The sequence below is a fragment of the Leptinotarsa decemlineata genome, unplaced genomic scaffold (genome assembly GCF_025532065.1).
Source record: "Leptinotarsa decemlineata unplaced genomic scaffold, Ldec_3_MD MMD2_tig00000008_RagTag_RagTag, whole genome shotgun sequence".
In the NCBI taxonomy this organism is placed as follows: Eukaryota; Metazoa; Arthropoda; class Insecta; order Coleoptera; family Chrysomelidae; genus Leptinotarsa; species Leptinotarsa decemlineata.
In genome coordinates this window covers 13,932,521-13,950,896 of record NW_027412537.1, presented here as the reverse complement: position 1 = coordinate 13,950,896, position 18,376 = coordinate 13,932,521, and the positions used below count along the sequence as shown (strand labels likewise).

The window sequence follows — 18,376 nt, the reverse complement described above, 5'->3', positions numbered from 1 at the left end:
TGAATATTCGTACAATTGTTTTACTCTCCACTTTAATATACTCGTGGACCAGAAAACATAGTTTGCCTTGTTGTCGAATTATTTTTTGCGCGGCATCTCTCTACAAACTGTATGGAAATTTCATGAACCAGAAACGGTCCTAAAATAATACAGCTACAACTTTATAAAGAAGATATCAGGTAAAAATGGAGCGGATGCATAGAAAATTTGATCCTACAATAAATACGGACTTCACCAGATACACTAACAATGAAATGGGCCAGGTGTGAATCCAGGTCAAATTTGACCTTTTAGTTTTCGCTTCCTCTACAAACATGTTCGATAAAGATGGCTACTGACTATATAGAATATGCATATACCTACGATTGATTATTTCGTTCATGTCATTGAATCTCAAGATATAATGATATGGTTTAAGGAGATAAGGAAATTGTGATTTGACTATTGAAAGACAGCGGAAGCTTAGAATCCTAACCACAATAACTTTGAACTGGGAAAGATATCCAGTGATCTGAGTATATCATATTTATTATCATTTTTTTTAATTTCAATTTTATGTTACGCTAAATTTCAAGCTGACAGAATTGCTAGTTTCTGGTGTTTTAATGACTTCAACAAAAACTGTGACCAAGTTTCCCATCATAAGATTTTTTGTATCTTTCTAAAGACAGCAAATACAATTTTTTAAAATTTTGGGAGGTGAGCTGTAACTTCGAGGGAGAATGACATTTCAACGTCGAAAGAATCATTTCGTGAATAAAATTGACATATTTCTGAAATTGCCAATCTCCAACTTTGAACCGCTTTGACAAAATATTTTAATCTATAACAATATTTTCTATAGATAATAAAACGAACAGAAAAGGTATATGACCGAATGGACCTTCAAATGAGGTATTACACAATAATATCTCCCAATATTTTTGAAAATTTGGGGGGGTAAGCTGTAACTTCGAAGGAGAATGACATTAAAATGTCAAATGGGTGCATCATATTAATGAAATTGTCGTATTTCAAGATTTTTTGATAATTATATGAACTGGAAAATTATATGAATATATGGACCTTCAATTGATCTGTTACACAATAATATCTTCCAATTTTTTGACAATTTTGGGGGGATAAGCTGTAACTTCGAGGGAAGATGACATTTCAATATTAAATGGGAGCATCTTATGAATAAAATTGTCGTGTTTCAAGATTTATTGATAATTATATGAACTGAAGAAGGTATGGACCTTCAAATGATGTATTACACAATAATATCTCATAATATTTTTGAAAATTTTGGGGAGTGAGCTGTAACTTCGAGGGAATATGACATTTCAATATCAAATGGGAGCATCTTATGAATGAAATTGCCGTATTTCGAAATTTTTTAATAATTATATGAACTGAAGAAGTACAGTGTGTCAATTTGAAAACTTCCCACCCTCAATATCTCCCTTCCAGTACATAATATGAAAAAATGGTCAGACAGGTCAACTTTATTTGCAAGGGGGACACTCTGAATGAATATTTTCAACCCTCGGGGTTCAACCCCCTAGGAGGGGTGGATGTTACCCTCAGAATTTCAAATGGAAAGGGGGGTCAAGTGGCACATCATTTTGAAGGGCATTCAATTCTCTTGCCAATGATACCTTTTTCATTAGTTTTTGATGAGCAGTTTTTGAACAATAACGTTCCAAACGAACGGTGATTAGAAGTGAATAAGAATAAATGATTAAAACTCGCCCGCACTAGATGTTTGGTATTCAGGTTGGTATTCAAAACAAATGATTGTAATGGACTATTGGAAAAGGTGAGCATCGTACTAGGTAGCATCGTTCCAACCCTTGAGTAATATTCGAATTCGTGGATGTGAGAGGAATGTAGAACTACTTAGTTAACGAAATACGCATCGAGTGCAAACAAAAAATACTAAATTGCAAAAAACAAATTTCAACCATCTTGTTACGCTTTATCTGATAATATGTTCAAAATGTTGTCCATTCTGCTCTAAACAGTAATACAGTCTGTTTTCGAACTCCTCTCGAACATTTTGGAAAACTTCACCACTAATTGACCGGCATGCTGCTGTAATTCGTCCTTTGAGGTCATCCATATCAGTGGGCTGTGTTTTATAAACGACAGATTTGAGATATCCCCAAAGAAAAAAATCTAATGGAGTCAAATCCGGTGATCTCGGTGGCCACTCAATTGATCCCCTTCTGCCAATCCATCTCTCCCGGAATCGCTCGTTCAACCATTGTCGGACGGGGCGAAAATAATGAGGTGGCGCACCGTCCTGTTGGAAATGTAACAAATCTTCCTGCAACAGTAAATTACCGTGTGCATCAATTTGAGTTTCGAGCTCGTGAGTTATAAGTGGATCGATAGGTGCTTGAAGCATATCTAGGTACAGATCACCATTCAAGTTTTCTTCAAAAAATAAAGGTCCGATAATGGCATTTCCAAGAATACCAGCCCAAACATTAACTTTTTGTGGGTGTTGTGTATGTCCTTCTCGAAAATTGTGAGGGTTTTCGTCACTCCAATAGCGACAATTTTGCCTATTAACATTGCCATTCAGGAAAAATGAACATTCATCACTGAAACAGATATTGAACAGAAGATTAGGTAAAGCATTGATTCGAAGAGTCATGATTTCACAGAATTCTATTCTTCTGTCATAATCATCCTCATGGAGCTCGTGGAGAATCTGCATTTTATATGGATGAAATTTGTGCATTTTCAGTGCTTTCCTTACAGTCTCGTGTGACATTCCCGTCTGTTCTGCTACTGATCGTAAGGAGCTAGTCGGCTCTGCAGCAAATGTTCCCAACACCTCAATTTGAGCATCCTCATTCAGTACTCTGGGGTTATTCCTTTTTTTATTCTTCACCGAACCAGTTTCGGAAAACTTTGTCACCAAATCAAGCACATACCGGTGACTTATATTAAGATTTGGATTTCTTTCATTAAAAAGAGATGCCGCCCTTCGTGCGCACTTGCCCACCTCTCCATAAATAAAAATTATTTCAATTCGGTCTTGGATAGTGTAAACCATTCTTACAATTTATACACTTTCTAAGGTATCGCTGATCAGCTCAACAAATGAAACTGAAATGATAGTACTACCAAATGGCTTGAATGCGATGAACACCTTTTTTGCTCAAAAAACGATACTTTTTATAGCAGAAGTAACAAAAAAGGGATAAGAGTTTTAAATCCGATAATAAACCCAAATGAAAGTCACCGAAATCAGATAACTAATTAATGTAAATTTTTTGAGGCTTGTCTAATTTTACCCCTGATGGAAAGTTGAAAAGCTGACCCGTCATCACAAGTTTTACTTATAAGAGAGTCAATAAATTGTATTTCTTTGCATACTAACTTGATAACCAGGCATTTTAGTATAGGCCAATTCTAATTACTTCTATTAGTTTAGAACTACATTTTCGGATACTGCTGATCGGAAAATAATAAATGAGGGCACCGTCGGCAAGCGAATTGAATGCTCTTCAAAATGATGTGCCACTTGACCCCCCTTTCCATTTGAAATTCTGAGGGTAACATCCACCCCTCCTAGGGGGTTGAACCCCGAGGGTTGAAAATATTCATTCAGAGTGTCCCCCTTGCAAATAAAGTTGACCTGTCTGACCATTTTTTCATATTATGTACTGGAAGGGAGATATTGAGGGTGGGAAGTTTTCAAATTGACACACTGTATATGAATGTATGTACCTTCAATTGATGTGTTACATAATAATATCTCCCATTTTTTTTTTAATTTTGGGGGGTAAGCTGTAACTTCGAGGGAAGATGACATTTTGATATCAAATGGGAGCATCTTATGAATGAATTTGCCGTGTTTCAGGATTTATTGAAAATCATATGAACTGAAGTATATGAATGTATGGACCTTCAATTGATGTATTACACAATAATATCTCCCAATTTTTTGAAAATTTGGGAGGGATAAGCTGTAACTTCGAGGAAAAATGACATTTCAATATTAAATGGGAGCATCTTATGAATGAAATTGCCGTGTTTCAAGATTTATTGATAATTATATGAACTGAAGAAGGTATGGTATTACACAATAATATCTTCTCATATTTTTGAAAATTTTGGGGAGTGAGCTGTAACTTCGAAAGGAAATGACATTTAAATGTTAAATGGGTGCATCTTATTAATGAAATTGTTGTATTTTAAGATTTTTTTATAATTATATGAACTGGAAAATTATATGAATATATGGACCTTCAATTGATGTATTACACAATAATGTCTCCCAATCTTTTTAAAAAATTTGAGAGGGGGGTAACTTCGAATGACATTTCGATGTCAAATGGGTTCAGTTTATGAACAGGTTTTTTTCAATGGGCAATCTACAGCTTTGAACCGCAATGCCTGAATTTTATAGTATTATCGAAGATTATGAGAACTTTACCCACCACGACCTTGACAGGCGCTAGCTTGAACGACGGCATCCCTCCACCCCAAATAATAACCGGCGAGACATGATTTTTTCCGGCATTTTTTCACCTCGTCCGTGCACTTCCCTTGACAGTGATCTATTAACGTCGGGGGCGTGAAACACGGTGGCAGAAACGCGGAATACCCTTACGCGTTGGCCGAGGTAAGGGATGCATCCATCAAAGCGACGGTCAGCAGCCCTCTCAGCGACCCAACAGGGTCGTTATCCCCGACTAGACGGCCGGCCAGACGGAAGAGGACCAACCCTTGAAGATAGCCGCCGGGGATATGACTTTGTGGTCTCGGCGTTTTGCGGAAATCGCTCCCTTTTGCCCCGAAAAAGGATTCACGCGATGAAGGGATCGCTTGGGATCTCCCTCTCGGCCAGACGAAGGTCGATTTTATTTGGGTTATAAGGGATCGGATGTGACGTACACAATGGTTATTCTTAGACGAGATGCTCCGCTGACACGTGTTGGACACCGAGAAAGGGTTAGCGCCTAATTTTAGGCCGGCACTGGCACGGGAGTAAACAAACTACGTAATGCGGATGCAACGAGGTTCTGCCGGGATAGATCAGTTCTGGAGAATGAAAGTTCGACGACACGATGCTGGATTCAATTTGAACCTTCTGGTTGAAAAACTAAACTTTTTTCCGTTTAAAAAGAATATGCTGGCATAAGCTATTCGGGGAAGCTCTACATAAATTGACAACAAGCTGCAAACGCGTGTAATTGTTCAAAACATAGTTAAAAATAAGATTTTGAAATTCTGAATGATTGCGATGCCTGGAAAAAAAATTATTCGAGGTCAAAGGTCAAAAATCTCTAAAAAAAATCTCTAAAAAAATTGGTTTTTCGCGAAAAATGTAAAAATTTATCCATCTGAGTCATAACCATCAAATACTTCTTATCGTTCTGCTTCTTGGTCTTCTTCTTCTTCTTTTTGATGTTCTTCTTCTTCTTATTCTTCTTGATCTTCTTCTTCTTCTTCTTGATGTTCATCCTGGGTGTAGATAAACTGCGTCAAGAGTGATGTATCGCATTTTCCTAGTTGGTATCAAATTAATCCTCCACTATTGGTGATTCAGCATTAGAACATGATTGGCCTTGACAATGTGTACATGCCAGAGAACCACAAGAGTCCAACTTTTTTACAACCGCATTCAGCACTGCATCCCTTTTTATAGTTGCAAAAAGTTGTGTTCAGTAGTTTTTCCGGCGCAGACAGAAATTTCTGTTGCTCTGCTTCTCCATACGTGCAACAAAGAAAGGAAGGTGAATTTCTTAGAAGCATTTTAAATAAATATATTGCATAAAAACCCCAATTTCAAAACCCTCAATCATCAACTAGAACTATGCAGTTCTAGCTGTCAGAAACTCGTGTCAAATCGCACTTTAACAATTTAACAATATCAAAAAAGTGCATTTGAAATCTAATATCTTCAGCTTTACATTACTACAAAGATAACTGGTTTATGGATTTCTTCAAAATATGACCTCAGATGTAGTTTTTTGTTGAATTTTTTTGTTTGTGTTTGAAATTTTCGAAAATTTTAACTGAAATTTTGTGTTTACAAATGTAAGGTATTCTTCAGTTTGAAAATTTGTCATTATATTCATAATGGGAGTATTGACAAAAAGGCTTTCATTTTGGAACAGCCTGTGCATTGAAGTTAATATATATCTAAAGAATTATTCATTAGAAATAATCATTAGTTGATGAAAAAATACATATTTGCAACTCATGAATCACACACTTATTATTGTGATTTTTGATGATTCAACAAAGTGTAAACAATACCTAAGTTTCAAGTGTAATGAATAGTATATTTACCTGAATCTGATATACCAGGACTTGTGTTTAATTTTCAAAAACTTTGGTAATCTCAGGAGAGTGAAGAATATGCCATAAAGTGTCCATAATTTTGAAAACGATCAACAAATCAATAATTTGTATGTAGTTCAAAACTACCTGTAATCACAATTGAAAATATGAACGAGGTGGATTATATATTTTTCATACTTACATGCGTGTAATAAACTGCAGTTTAAAATTTAAAGTATACTATTCCATTGAAAAAAAAACTACTTCTATAAGAACGTCAATAATGGAACTTTGTGAAAGTTCACGAAAGATGATTAAAATTAAGACCAAAGAAACCCTATGAGTCGAAAAGTTATACCAAAACAAAGCCATTCATTTGCATACATAACGTCCAATTTGTCATATCATTTCCAATTTGTGTCGCGTCAAAAAAATCATTCATGCTAGGCATACGTTAATCTTGGATGTCTATTCCCAATAGGATTTTTTACAAACATCCCCTATATATCACAAAGGAAAATAAACAAGTTGGACAGCCCTGGTGGTGAACACGTGGTTCGTGTAAAGTTGACAGCTGCTGAAACCCCTCCCACCACCGGCCTAAGCACCGTTGTGCAGCGTTATAAGTGTTTCATATTGTTATTGAATCGATCAAAGACTTATTGATTATTTTATTTTTATGGATTTTTTTTGGTGGAGTCAAAAAAGCACATTTTTGGTATTCTAAGTTGGTTCTGGAAATTAATTCATACAAGCGAATCTGTCACGTATAATAATAATGATAATGATCTATATCCATTTATTGCAAATAAGGCATTCAACATATGATACCACAACCAATGTCCTCCTAAACTGCTGAGTATATTTTGACACCTCTCTCAATCACTGCAATATATCATCAAAGCAGTCAATAAAATCCAAAACAGATCTTTAAATGACAGATTATTAAATCAGCTAATGATGAAGAGTTCAATCGATTGCTATTTCACACAGAAGTGCGTTGGTTATCAAGAGGTAACTGCCTGACTCGATTTTACAATCTATTTGACTCTGTAATAGAGTTCTTGGAAAACAAAGACAAAAAATTGCACGACAACCTCATCACTTCAAATAATGATATCGCGTACTTGACAGAGCTGTATGAATTATTCAATGATGTCAATCTCCAACTTCAAGGTGACGACTTGAATTTGATTAAAACAAAAAATGTCAGTGCTGCTTTTGTAGCCAAGTTGCTCTTATACAAGAATAATATTGACAGACGTGAGTTTCGCATTTCCCTAATTTGTCAGCAGTATCCTTTAACAACAGCATGATAACACAGCAGGATAACCCCAGCTGGAAGAAGAACTCATAGAACTGATAACGAACGAGGAAATGAAAATGAAATTCAAAAATGGTTACCAAGAATTTTGCCTACAAAAGGCCCGTAATTGTACCCTGGATTGTGGTCCATCGTTCAACGATTTTTGATAGCATTCCCATCATCGTATTTGTGTGAACGTGGATTTAGTGCTGTGGCAACGTTGCTAACTAAAAAGAGAAATCGGTTGCAGATTACCGAACGCGGTGACTTACTGTTTTTGAGTAAATTCGAGTCTGATATCAACAAACTTGTCAAAAATCATCAAATTCATCCTTCACATTAGATTTCAAATTGAAATGCTTGTTTTAATAACATGAATAAAAGTTTTCCTAAAATTACAAAATGGTGTTTTACACATGTAGTTGAGTAAAAAAATTTGGGAGCGCTAGAAAATAATTAATTCTCGAAGTGGGCGGTAGATAAAATAAGTTTGAGAACCTCTGGTCTAAACGAACCACTTTTCTTGTTTTTTTTTTGCAATGATCAATATTACACTACATTATTAGGTGTATAGTTTTCGGGATGCTAATCAAATAAAACTGACAAATTATACGTCGTTACACGACCAAAAACATAAAACTGTTGCAGCATCATGAAATTATAAAACAATTTAGCTGGTTTGGAACTAGTTCATTTCGAAATTGTCAATTCTTCTGCAATCGATTATTTTCAACTAGTTTGGAAGAAGAGCATAATCACAAAATTTACTGTTGTTTTTTGCAGATTGCTTTGAATGTTTGACACATTTTTCAAAGTGTTACAAAACCACCCGTGAATGAAAGTATTTCAACGCCATTGTCAGTTTACAATAACAGGATAACTTTTTGTTCTTAATAAAAGAAAGGGAACGTACATGAAACCGTATTTTCTAAAGATAGTAAAGCTGTAATGGATGACGTTTCTATGACTGTACAGATGAGGCAGTTTTTAGCGGAAATAGAGAGCCAAAAAATTTCTTGTAACATCATCACGAATGAAGATATGAATAAATCAAATTCAGTAACATAATTTGATCCCTGTCGTCTTCGATTCTCATTTGATTAACGTTTCTTGAGCATCGCATAATTCAAGAGCATCTGTCGCTTCTTAGCATATAAATAATGAATGCTGCTTCTATCACCACAGTTATGTTTCGTGTTTTATATCTGATGGTTGTGTTTGGACAGCCCTTGAAAAACCAGCACACCTGGTTTATTCGACTACCGGATATATAGGCAGACAGACGGTATTCTACGGCTTGCACCCAATATGGCCTGTATATTCACACACTTTGAATTCGATACGATTTGTCTATTAAAACCTAGTGAATAAGGGAAATGTATATCTAAAAGATAATAGGTTTTGAAAAAATACTTTCCTGAATTTCATATTTCGTACAATATATTCTCGTGGGGATGTTCTTCAGGGATTAGATTGGACTGGTTGAAAAAAAGTAATGCGTCTTTACTTTACAAGTGAGGTTATGAGTTTGCCATCTTTAAATATTGATGGGTGTATTGTCTTATTGAATGAAAGTCATTTTTTGTACAACTGTCAAAAAAACTTGACATTTCTGTATCTCTGTTGATGCGTAAATGTTTACTTTCCGTGAAAAAAAAACTTTATTTCTGACCGGGATATTATAAGATTATATCGTCATAGTTACGCTATCAATAAAGAGGGTCATAACTCCCTTGGGACATTATAGATTTTATAATTCCCTCTACCTTTCACAAGTAAAAATAAATAGAAATGAAAACTGAACCATATTTTATTTATTCACGTCATTACAAATAATAAATGTACAATTTTGAAATGTTCCCTGAAAATTACTTCCGCCACTGGAAACAATTTCTTCTTTTGTATGGCTGGAGCTTCTGTTCACTACAGTCGAGGTACCTGCCTCTTCTGATGACAAAGTAGACAACATACGCGCCGTTTTATTTCTCAATTCGATGCTATCCTCCAAATACCCCTCCGCCACCGTGGAACTTTTCCAACCTCCGTGTCTTTTTAAGTTAGTCATAGTTGCTCCTGCATTGGCTAGAGCAGTAGCAGAAGTGCGACGAAGGCAATGTCCCGTATAGGAAGATGAGTTTGGCAATCCTAAATACATTGCGATTTTGCTGGGGATTTTCCCAAACATGTTTTTTCCAATTGGCTGAGATGTACATTTATTTTGTCGGAAGCTCAAAAAAAATCGTTCAATACCTTTAGGACGCAAAGACATATAAAGTCTTAATAAAGGCAAAGCGGAGAACTCTTTTTCATCCACAACTGTAAATTTTTTCGATACACCAGTTTTACTTTCCGGTACGTTCACTACCATAACGGAATCCCGGTCCTCTATATCCGATATCTTCATATTCAAAAGTTCCTGACTTCTGCATCCTCCAAAATAACCCATAATCAAAAAACCTATAACAAAAAAAAGGAAATAAATACACACAAAAAAGAAAATAAAAAAAAAATTACCTTATGCAATAAATGAATATCATTAGGAGAGTCCTTTAGGAATCTGATAACATCTTTAGGAGATAAAACAGCAGACTTTTTCGGCTTATAACTCTTACTCTTCCGTTTCAAAAAAGCCTGTAGTTCATTGAACTTGGTGATATCTCGTTTCTCATGTATAGTCACCATCGATTTTAGCATTGACCATTTAGTCCATAAAGAATTCGGACTATACGTTTCTGACTGAAACGAATAAAAACAATTACTACCAAATCTACCGAAAAACATAGAAAATTCCTTACCAGTTCTTGAAAATATGCCAGAAATACAGTTTCAGTGACATCTTTTGGCATAACATATTTCCGTGTCAGCCAGTCCAGATATATCTTGTATTCTTTTTGGTATACGGCTTCACTTTTCGATGGAATTAATGATTCTCTTGCTTGTTCAGCTTTTTTCAAAATATCCTCCATTATATTTGGGGTAGAAAACACGTTTTCACCGCAAACACAGCTTGATAACAAAGTTCTGTTTATAAACAAGTAACATAGCAACAACTTAGCAACAATAAAACTCTACTATAATCAACGGTACCTGATTCAAATATACAGGGAAGGTAATAAATTGGTACATTTTTCCGTTTCAAAAATGAACAAAATTTTATTGAAATCGGTCAGAAATAAAATTATCTATGTACCATGGGAATTAATGAGCCTTAATAACCTCAGGCAATTGCTGTCCCTCGGGCCAGAGGCCCTCGGGACGCAAACTTTGCCATCGGTAATTAAGGCCCTCCTAATTCCCTTGATACATAAATAACTATTATTTCACTGCCAAAACAATTCACAAAACAAACATGAAATATTACTTTTTGAAGGATCTATTTTCAACAAAGTCAATTATTGATTAACTGCTCATCATAAAACAATGTCATTTATTGGAGTAATAATTGATGATAAAGTTTGAACAATTACGAAGATGTTCCGTGTTGCTGCTGATCAGAAACGTTAGATATTTCTTGAAGAGTTGATTCCACAATTTTATCAGATTTTTCAATTTGTTTGGAAGAAGACAACTTAATATTTTATTAGAAATCTCAATTTTGTTATTCAAACTATCTTGTATACATGCTTCTGCTACGGAGGCAGATTTTCAGCCCCCTGCATTGGCCAGAAGAGTTACGCAGAGCTTCTCCTGAAACAGTGTTGGTTAATACATTTTTCTCTCGAATATTTAAAAAATAATCGGTTACTTTTTGTATGAGGCGGTCGCAGTGCTCTGTACTGGTGGTATATCTCAATATAATCAGAATTTTAAACAGTAAACGTTCTTGTGCTTCTTGGGCTTCGTATCAGATATTTTAACAATCAATATTAATACAGCATTACATGTAATAATTCTTCACGGCGACAAACACTGCTGATATCCAAAATTTGGACAACCTACAAATAAAAACTATTGAAATTACAACTAATCTTACAAAATTATGATTATATCTGTACCTTATGAAGCAAATTTGTGTGGTTATCAGCATCTTGAATAAATTTATTGATATCATCTCTTGATAAAGTTTTGGATTTCTTAATGAGTGGAACCAATTTTAAAAATTTCCTTATATTTCAATGGAATTTTCTAATGACCAGATTAACCTATTCAAATTATATAAACAACTATATAAATAACTTCGTTGACATTCTCAATATTCAACTATTACTACTATTACAGACTCTTATATGACCTTTATTATTTATTTGAAACTCCTACTCTCATTGTTATTATATTCTTTGCTGAGCTCACCTCCTGGTCAGTGCCAAATAAGAGTGCAACAGATTAATCCTCACGAATGACCATTAGTGAGGGTTAGTAATTGATTTAAGTCAGAATTGATGCAGTCTGTTGCTTCCGCTAGATCAAAAAATCTAAAATAAATATATAGCTGTGTGTCATCAGCATATAAATGGTATTTACAGTTTGTCAGAAGAAGAGAGCAGTTGCTAGTGTAGATAGTGTGTAGTAATGGTCCCGGAATACTTCCCTGTGGAACTCCCCGATATATGTCCAAGGAATCAGAGATATAATCAAATGTCTTGTATCTTTGTTAGGTCGGAATCTTTTTAGACCACCCTCGTACACCATTCGGGGCAGACGCAAAACTATTCGAGGTTCAACGCTAAAGAAACTCTAATCAACCCCATTGAATAGCACAATGTTCATAAATTAATGTGATCATTTTCAACACAACCTTTATCGAAAGAGCTGCAATAGGATACCGTACAGTTTGCCTTATAAAAAATGGACGAGTTTAATGACCCTTGTCAAACCACCCCTTTGTAGATCAGATCCGGTTTTGTGCGTACTTCTATTCATTCGGTTCGTGGCGAATTGAAAGAAGATGAAATACGGGCGACGAACCAGCGGAAAAACAGGAAAACTGTCCAGTCGCATTTTTACGGAATCCTGATTGATGGGTCTGAAATGTTTGAACTTAGCGCGTGTTTGCAAAGGTGAGAATTGGGGTTAAAAAAATGATGAAAATAAATAAAAACAGAAAAACATTTCTTCTCCCTCCATTTTGAAGTGTAATAATTTATTTGTTCGTAACACATTGTTTTTTTGATAAACAAATATATGTTTTTTAAATAAACATTTCTTCGCTGAATATATTAGAGAGGTTAAATTAATGAGTTTATAAAATGTCTTTAAAAATATCGAAAATAAATGCATTTTCATGCAATAAGATAATATATTAGGAAATGATATTTTTCCTTAATATCATTTACTCCAAAAATCGGGATTCTAAAAAAATTCAATTGGCTTATCAATTGGCAGAAAACATTTAAGAAAATCATATTCGCATATAGCTTTCATCTATTAAAAAGGAAAACAATCAAGATATTTGAAGAAAGAGTTCAATGCTTCATTTATACTTTTCCATTTTCAAAATCTTTGATTGTTCATAAAAATATAAGTTTCTTCGATTTTTGCGTCAAGGATCTTTTATGAAGCCTTCAAAGGATAGTTCCTGAAGAGAAAAAATACCAGCTTCAACTCTGAAAATGTCCATGGTTTTTATGTAAAACTTTCATTTTCGAAAAATTGTTAATTAGCAAATGCATAATTAAGAGGAGATTTGCACTGGTGATGAAGTTCCATTGGTTAGGACCTTTTTGAAAAAATGTCTTCAAGGATCTTCTCCAAATTTGGAATCTCTTCATCAGTGTTTGAAATATTCACAAAAAATTAACACATTATGTTCAACTAAATTGTTCATAACTTTTGAATTGTTTGTTAGCGCAACTTGCTCAAATCGTAAATTACTTCAGATGACATAACAAATGGAAAGACACCTGAATCTTTGAAAGAAAATTCAGATTTTTGGAAAAGGAACTAACCTATAAAGGATAGCTTGCAAAATGTTGAAAATTTTGGCTGCCATCTTTGTGACGTCATTGGCGGGAAATTAGCGATAAATTCGAACTGATATGGCATACAGATAATCGTCTGTTTTCATGTTCAGTACACTCTCGGCAGATATTTGAAACAAAAAAAAAACGATCAGTTGGATCGAAGGTGGAGGAATTGGATTAGAAATAAAATGAATAAAATAGACATGAAAAAATATCAATATTCATCAACTCAATGAAGTATGGATAATTTCTAATATTTCCAGTGACTTCATAGTGATCATTGAGGTCATATTCACATTGCCACAAAATATAAATTTGGAAATATATTACTAACAAATTGTGAGGTATTGTTATAATTATTTGCAATGCAATTTAAATCAACTGAGTGAGAAACTGCCACAACAAAATATAAATGGATGGATTTCATTGATCTTAAAGAAAGCCTTTCATCCTTTCTAATGCCTACGTTAGTAGATTGAAACAAATGAAAAAACTAGAAAAAATATATATGAAACAGAATGAAGACTGCTGTGTTGCTATACATGAGACAAGTGAGATGTATGTATGTATAATGTATAAAATTTACCTTTATGGAATCAGTTTGCAGACGCATATCAACTAATAATATGTAGCCGGAAAATTTTGAAATGAGTTTTTCAATTGTTTAATAGCAGCAATAAATTAAAATGATGGGTCCTGTATGATTCTTTGTGAATTGTGAGATGAAATATGGCGTATTTGAAGGAAATATTAACTAATGTGAATGTTATTTGTCTTAGAACTAAACATTATCTATTTCATGAAATGCTAGAAAAGAAGTGACATTGTGGCTCCAAGTTAACCAGAAATAAGCCAATTGCATTTATTACGTTGAATCGGTTCAAAATATGATCTAAAACAAATGAAGACATTATTTTCGTACATCAGTATTTTTTGTGTTTCAATTATTGAAAAAATTAATATTTTGTTTTTTTCGGACGCAATCATTGTTTTTTAGAAAAAGAAGGTGAAACGATCACCCTGTAACAAAAAATAATTTTGTTTTCGTAACAGACTTGGATATATTTACATTTCTTTTTTTGCAAGAGTTTTGGCATGTTGGAATAACTTTCAGAAAAACCGGGACATTCAGAATGAATACGGCGATAGTTTTGTATTCAAAACCATGAAAAACATATTTGAAGGACCCAATTGTGTGAAGTATTATATCAAAATAGTCGATCCAGGTTTTTTGGTTATTTTATTATGTGTAAATGGGTTATTCATTAACTTACAAAAGCACAGGTGCTAATTGTTTTTATACATGAGCACCTGAAATTTTCGTCCCCCTTTTTTTACGATGTAAACCACCAGCAAACTCATTTTTGTAATTAGCAAAACTGCTTCATATAATTTCCACCACCACTCTTTTTTACAAGGGCATGTTAAATCTATTTACAAAATTTTCAACCCTACCCCCTCATCAAATTTGAATGGGTCAAAAATTCATATTTCCTTGCATAATAAAAAATTACTAATTATTTATAAAAGTTTTATTTTGTTTTCGTTTTATTTATTTTTCTTTTTTATTTTTTGTTTTAGAACCTTTTCCAAGATGGCTTCCTACGAGGCGAATCTCGAAGAGGGAGAGGCAAAGGAAGAGGTGGAGCGGTAGGTTCTTCATTATTATTATTTTATTTTTATTTATTAGTCACGTTTTATTGATGTAGCATCAAACATACTCGTGTCAAAATATCGACATGATAATTGTATCGAATTTATTCGATAAAGAACAAACCTTCAATGCTGACGCATTAAAAATTATACTGAAAATTACGCAAGTAAATAAAAATAAATATACTCACCTTGATGAGTAGAACTTGGAACCTTTATGGAAAAAAAAATCCTCACCAGAACAAAATGCTGTTTTCTGACGCGTTTAGTATCATGAGAAAATGACTAAAAAAGGTTTAGTGGTGCGCTGATAATGTTATAGTCTATTTCCTTAAGCAGCGGAGCAATGAATCATTTTCAAGTACCTGTTCCATAGGCGTACACAACTGAGTCGGTTAAAAATGAAAATTGTAGTATTGACAATTATATTAATTTCATATAAGTAAATGAATATCGTCATTAGTTTTATTATATTTATTAGTATTTTTGATTAAATACCCAAACGCACGTCACTGCAGGTTTAAAAACGACCCGAACGCTCATAAAATCTTCTGTTTGCGATACAAAAATAGTTTTTTATCAGTCAGTGGGTTAAGCTTGAAGACAGGCAGTAAACAAATCTAAAGAAATGAACTTTGAATGTTCAAGCCAGTCTCGGATATCCCTACACAGTAGGTTGAATGAACTGACGCCTATCAGAAAACAACTACTGTCCTGGCTAATATCACGAACGGTATTGGATTATATCCGACAGGCGTCAGTGCAGGAAAATTTCCTGCTTATGCGATTGGCAATACAACTGAAAGAGTCGACCTTCAATTTTGGAACGAGCACACTTGCAGACCGGTTTCGGGCTCTTTAGTCACTCGTCAGTCGTGGTATTCGTTCGTGGTATTAGCCAATGGAGTAGTTGTTTTTTGATAGGCGTCAGTCCATTCAACTTACTGTGTATAGGTAAATCCTAGACGGGCTCGAACATTTAAAGTTCATTTCTTTAGATTTGTTTGCTGCCTGCCTTCAAGCATAGTCCATTGACTAATAAGAAAGTTTCTCTTCGTTGTTCAGAGGAATCGGGCAAATTTCGGATATCCAGTTGGTTAGTTAGTACCTCGTCCACTAGATGAAGTGACATTTTTGATGTTTGCTTCAACTTAAGACGGGAAATGAAATACTCTGAAAGAATTTCGATTTTCAATTATGGAATATCTTTGACTTTAGGTCGTTGATAGTCACTTTCTTGCATTGACTAGTGGCTAAGGAGCCGGAAAACGGTCTACAAGTGTGCCCATTCCAAAACTGAAGGTCGAATCTTTCAGTTGTACTGCCAATTGCATATGCAAGAAATCCAACGCCGTTCGTGGTATTAGCCAGTGCAGTAGTTGTTTTCTGATAGGCGTCAGTCCCTTCAACCTACTGTTTAGGTAAATCCGAGACGGGCTTGAACATTTAAAGTTCATTTCTTTAGATACAAAAATAGGGTGGACCCGGTAAAGTATATTAAATCTTCCTATACTATCTGAGGCAAATTATAACGAAATTACAGAATTTTGTTGGAGCTCTTTGTTAGCGTTTTGCGTTGACAATGAACAGTTATTACTTTTTACCGCTGGAAATATGTGAAATTGAAAGAAAAATATACGAAAAATCATTCAGGTAGCTACAGAAAATGAACGGACGAAGTACATTCCCAGAAAAAATCCCAAACGAAAGCGGATATGCCTAGGTATGTATACAAACAAGCGAAAGATGCTGCATAGTAGCAAATCGTTCCCGAGATGCGTGTTTTCGAGCTTCATCCCTCTGACAAAGGTGGTAGTTATTGATTTTCCAAGGGCGCATGCGCCGCATCAACAGAAATTCGCAATTACACGGCGTAGGGGCTCTTTTCGAATGAAAATTACAACGGATTCCCGTCGACATCATACCGAATTGAACCTTACGTTTCGACATTCTGAGGTCGAGTTTTGGATCCGCAGGTTTTATATGTCGTCATGTTCTGCATGCGGGGCACGTCCGCTTCGTACAGCTATGACAAAATTATGACATTGGCAGGAGATGATAAGTTTTTTAATAACATTTTCACCAGAGGGTACGGTTTAAAGTCAACCATTCAAAAAGTCGAATTAGGCATTATTGCGGAAAATTAGAGGTTTGCTTGGGTGTGAAATTTAATTCATTTCTAATTGTTATCTGGATTGCTATATTAGAATTTGAACGTCGAAGATGGAGGTCTTGTAGATGCTGGTTTTGCATCGAAATTTGTCGCAAAGGTTGAACAAAATGGTTCTGTTACATCTAGAGATGCTTCATTACGACTTTGACGTTAAATTACATGTCAAAAAGAGCACACTTGGGAGTTGCTAAAATCTAAAGCTTTATCTCTATTAAAGTAGTACTCCGATTGCAATTATTTTTTGTTTTACAGAATAATTCCTTGATTGTACAGCATAATGATTAAAGTGTCTCATATATATATGTATATATATATATATATATATATATATATATATATATATATATATATATATATATATATAAATTGGATAATGTTAGCGACTGGAGAAATATATGGTAAAATGGATTAACAGGGTCTCTCAGTCAAAAAATCAAAAATCAAACTCTGCTTTACTTTGCCAAGCTTTCGCTTCTAATGGGAAGCTTCTTCAGGGCCTATAATTTAATAATTTTTGAATATTTTCGCCTTTGAATAATATTACAAATCATACTTACAGTAAAAATGAGTGAAAAACAATAAATTGAAGATAGAATTGACATAAAAGTTAACATGTATACGATTTTTTTTTGTGGGTTTGACAAATGTCATACCTTCACAATACCCATTGAAAAATGACATTTATGTGAAGGTATGACATTTGTCAAACCCACAAAAAAAATCGTATACATGTTAACTTTTATGTCAATTCTATCTTCAATTTATTGTTTTTCACTCATTTTTACTGTAAGTATGATTTGTAATATTATTCAAAGGCGAAAATATTCAAAAATCATTAAATTATAGGCCCTGAAGAAGCTTCCCATTAGAAGCGAAAGCTTGGCAAAGTAAAGCAGAGTTTGATTTTTGATTTTTTGACTGAGAGACCCTGTTAATCCATTTTACCATATATATATATATATATATATATATATATATATATATATATATATATATATATATATATATATATATAGATGAAGGAGTTTTTTAATCGGACATAGCACTAAAGGAAGT

General features: G+C 34.2%; 1 protein-coding gene and 1 long non-coding RNA gene across 4 annotated transcripts in view; one reads left to right on the top strand and one right to left on the bottom strand.

The window, feature by feature from the left end:
• Tet (Ten-Eleven Translocation (TET) family protein) overlaps positions 1-18,376 on the top strand; it is a 108,104-nt gene that overhangs the window by 62,305 nt on the left and 27,423 nt on the right. For 2 of the 3 annotated variants that reach the window (XM_074171119.1, XM_074171117.1), the window contains exon 3: positions 15,076-15,144. The exons of the other annotated variant lie outside the window; for it this stretch is intronic. In XM_074171119.1, coding sequence (XP_074027220.1) covers positions 15,076-15,144 — 69 coding nt within the window. The remainder of the gene's footprint in view (positions 1-15,075; positions 15,145-18,376) is intronic. 3 annotated transcript variants of the gene reach the window in all.
• Positions 9,387-11,567, bottom strand: LOC141480732 (uncharacterized). The gene is made up of 2 exons (XR_012464526.1): positions 10,390-11,567; positions 9,387-10,330 (listed from the first exon to the last, which is right to left on the bottom strand). It is a non-coding gene; the product is annotated as an uncharacterized lncRNA (long non-coding RNA).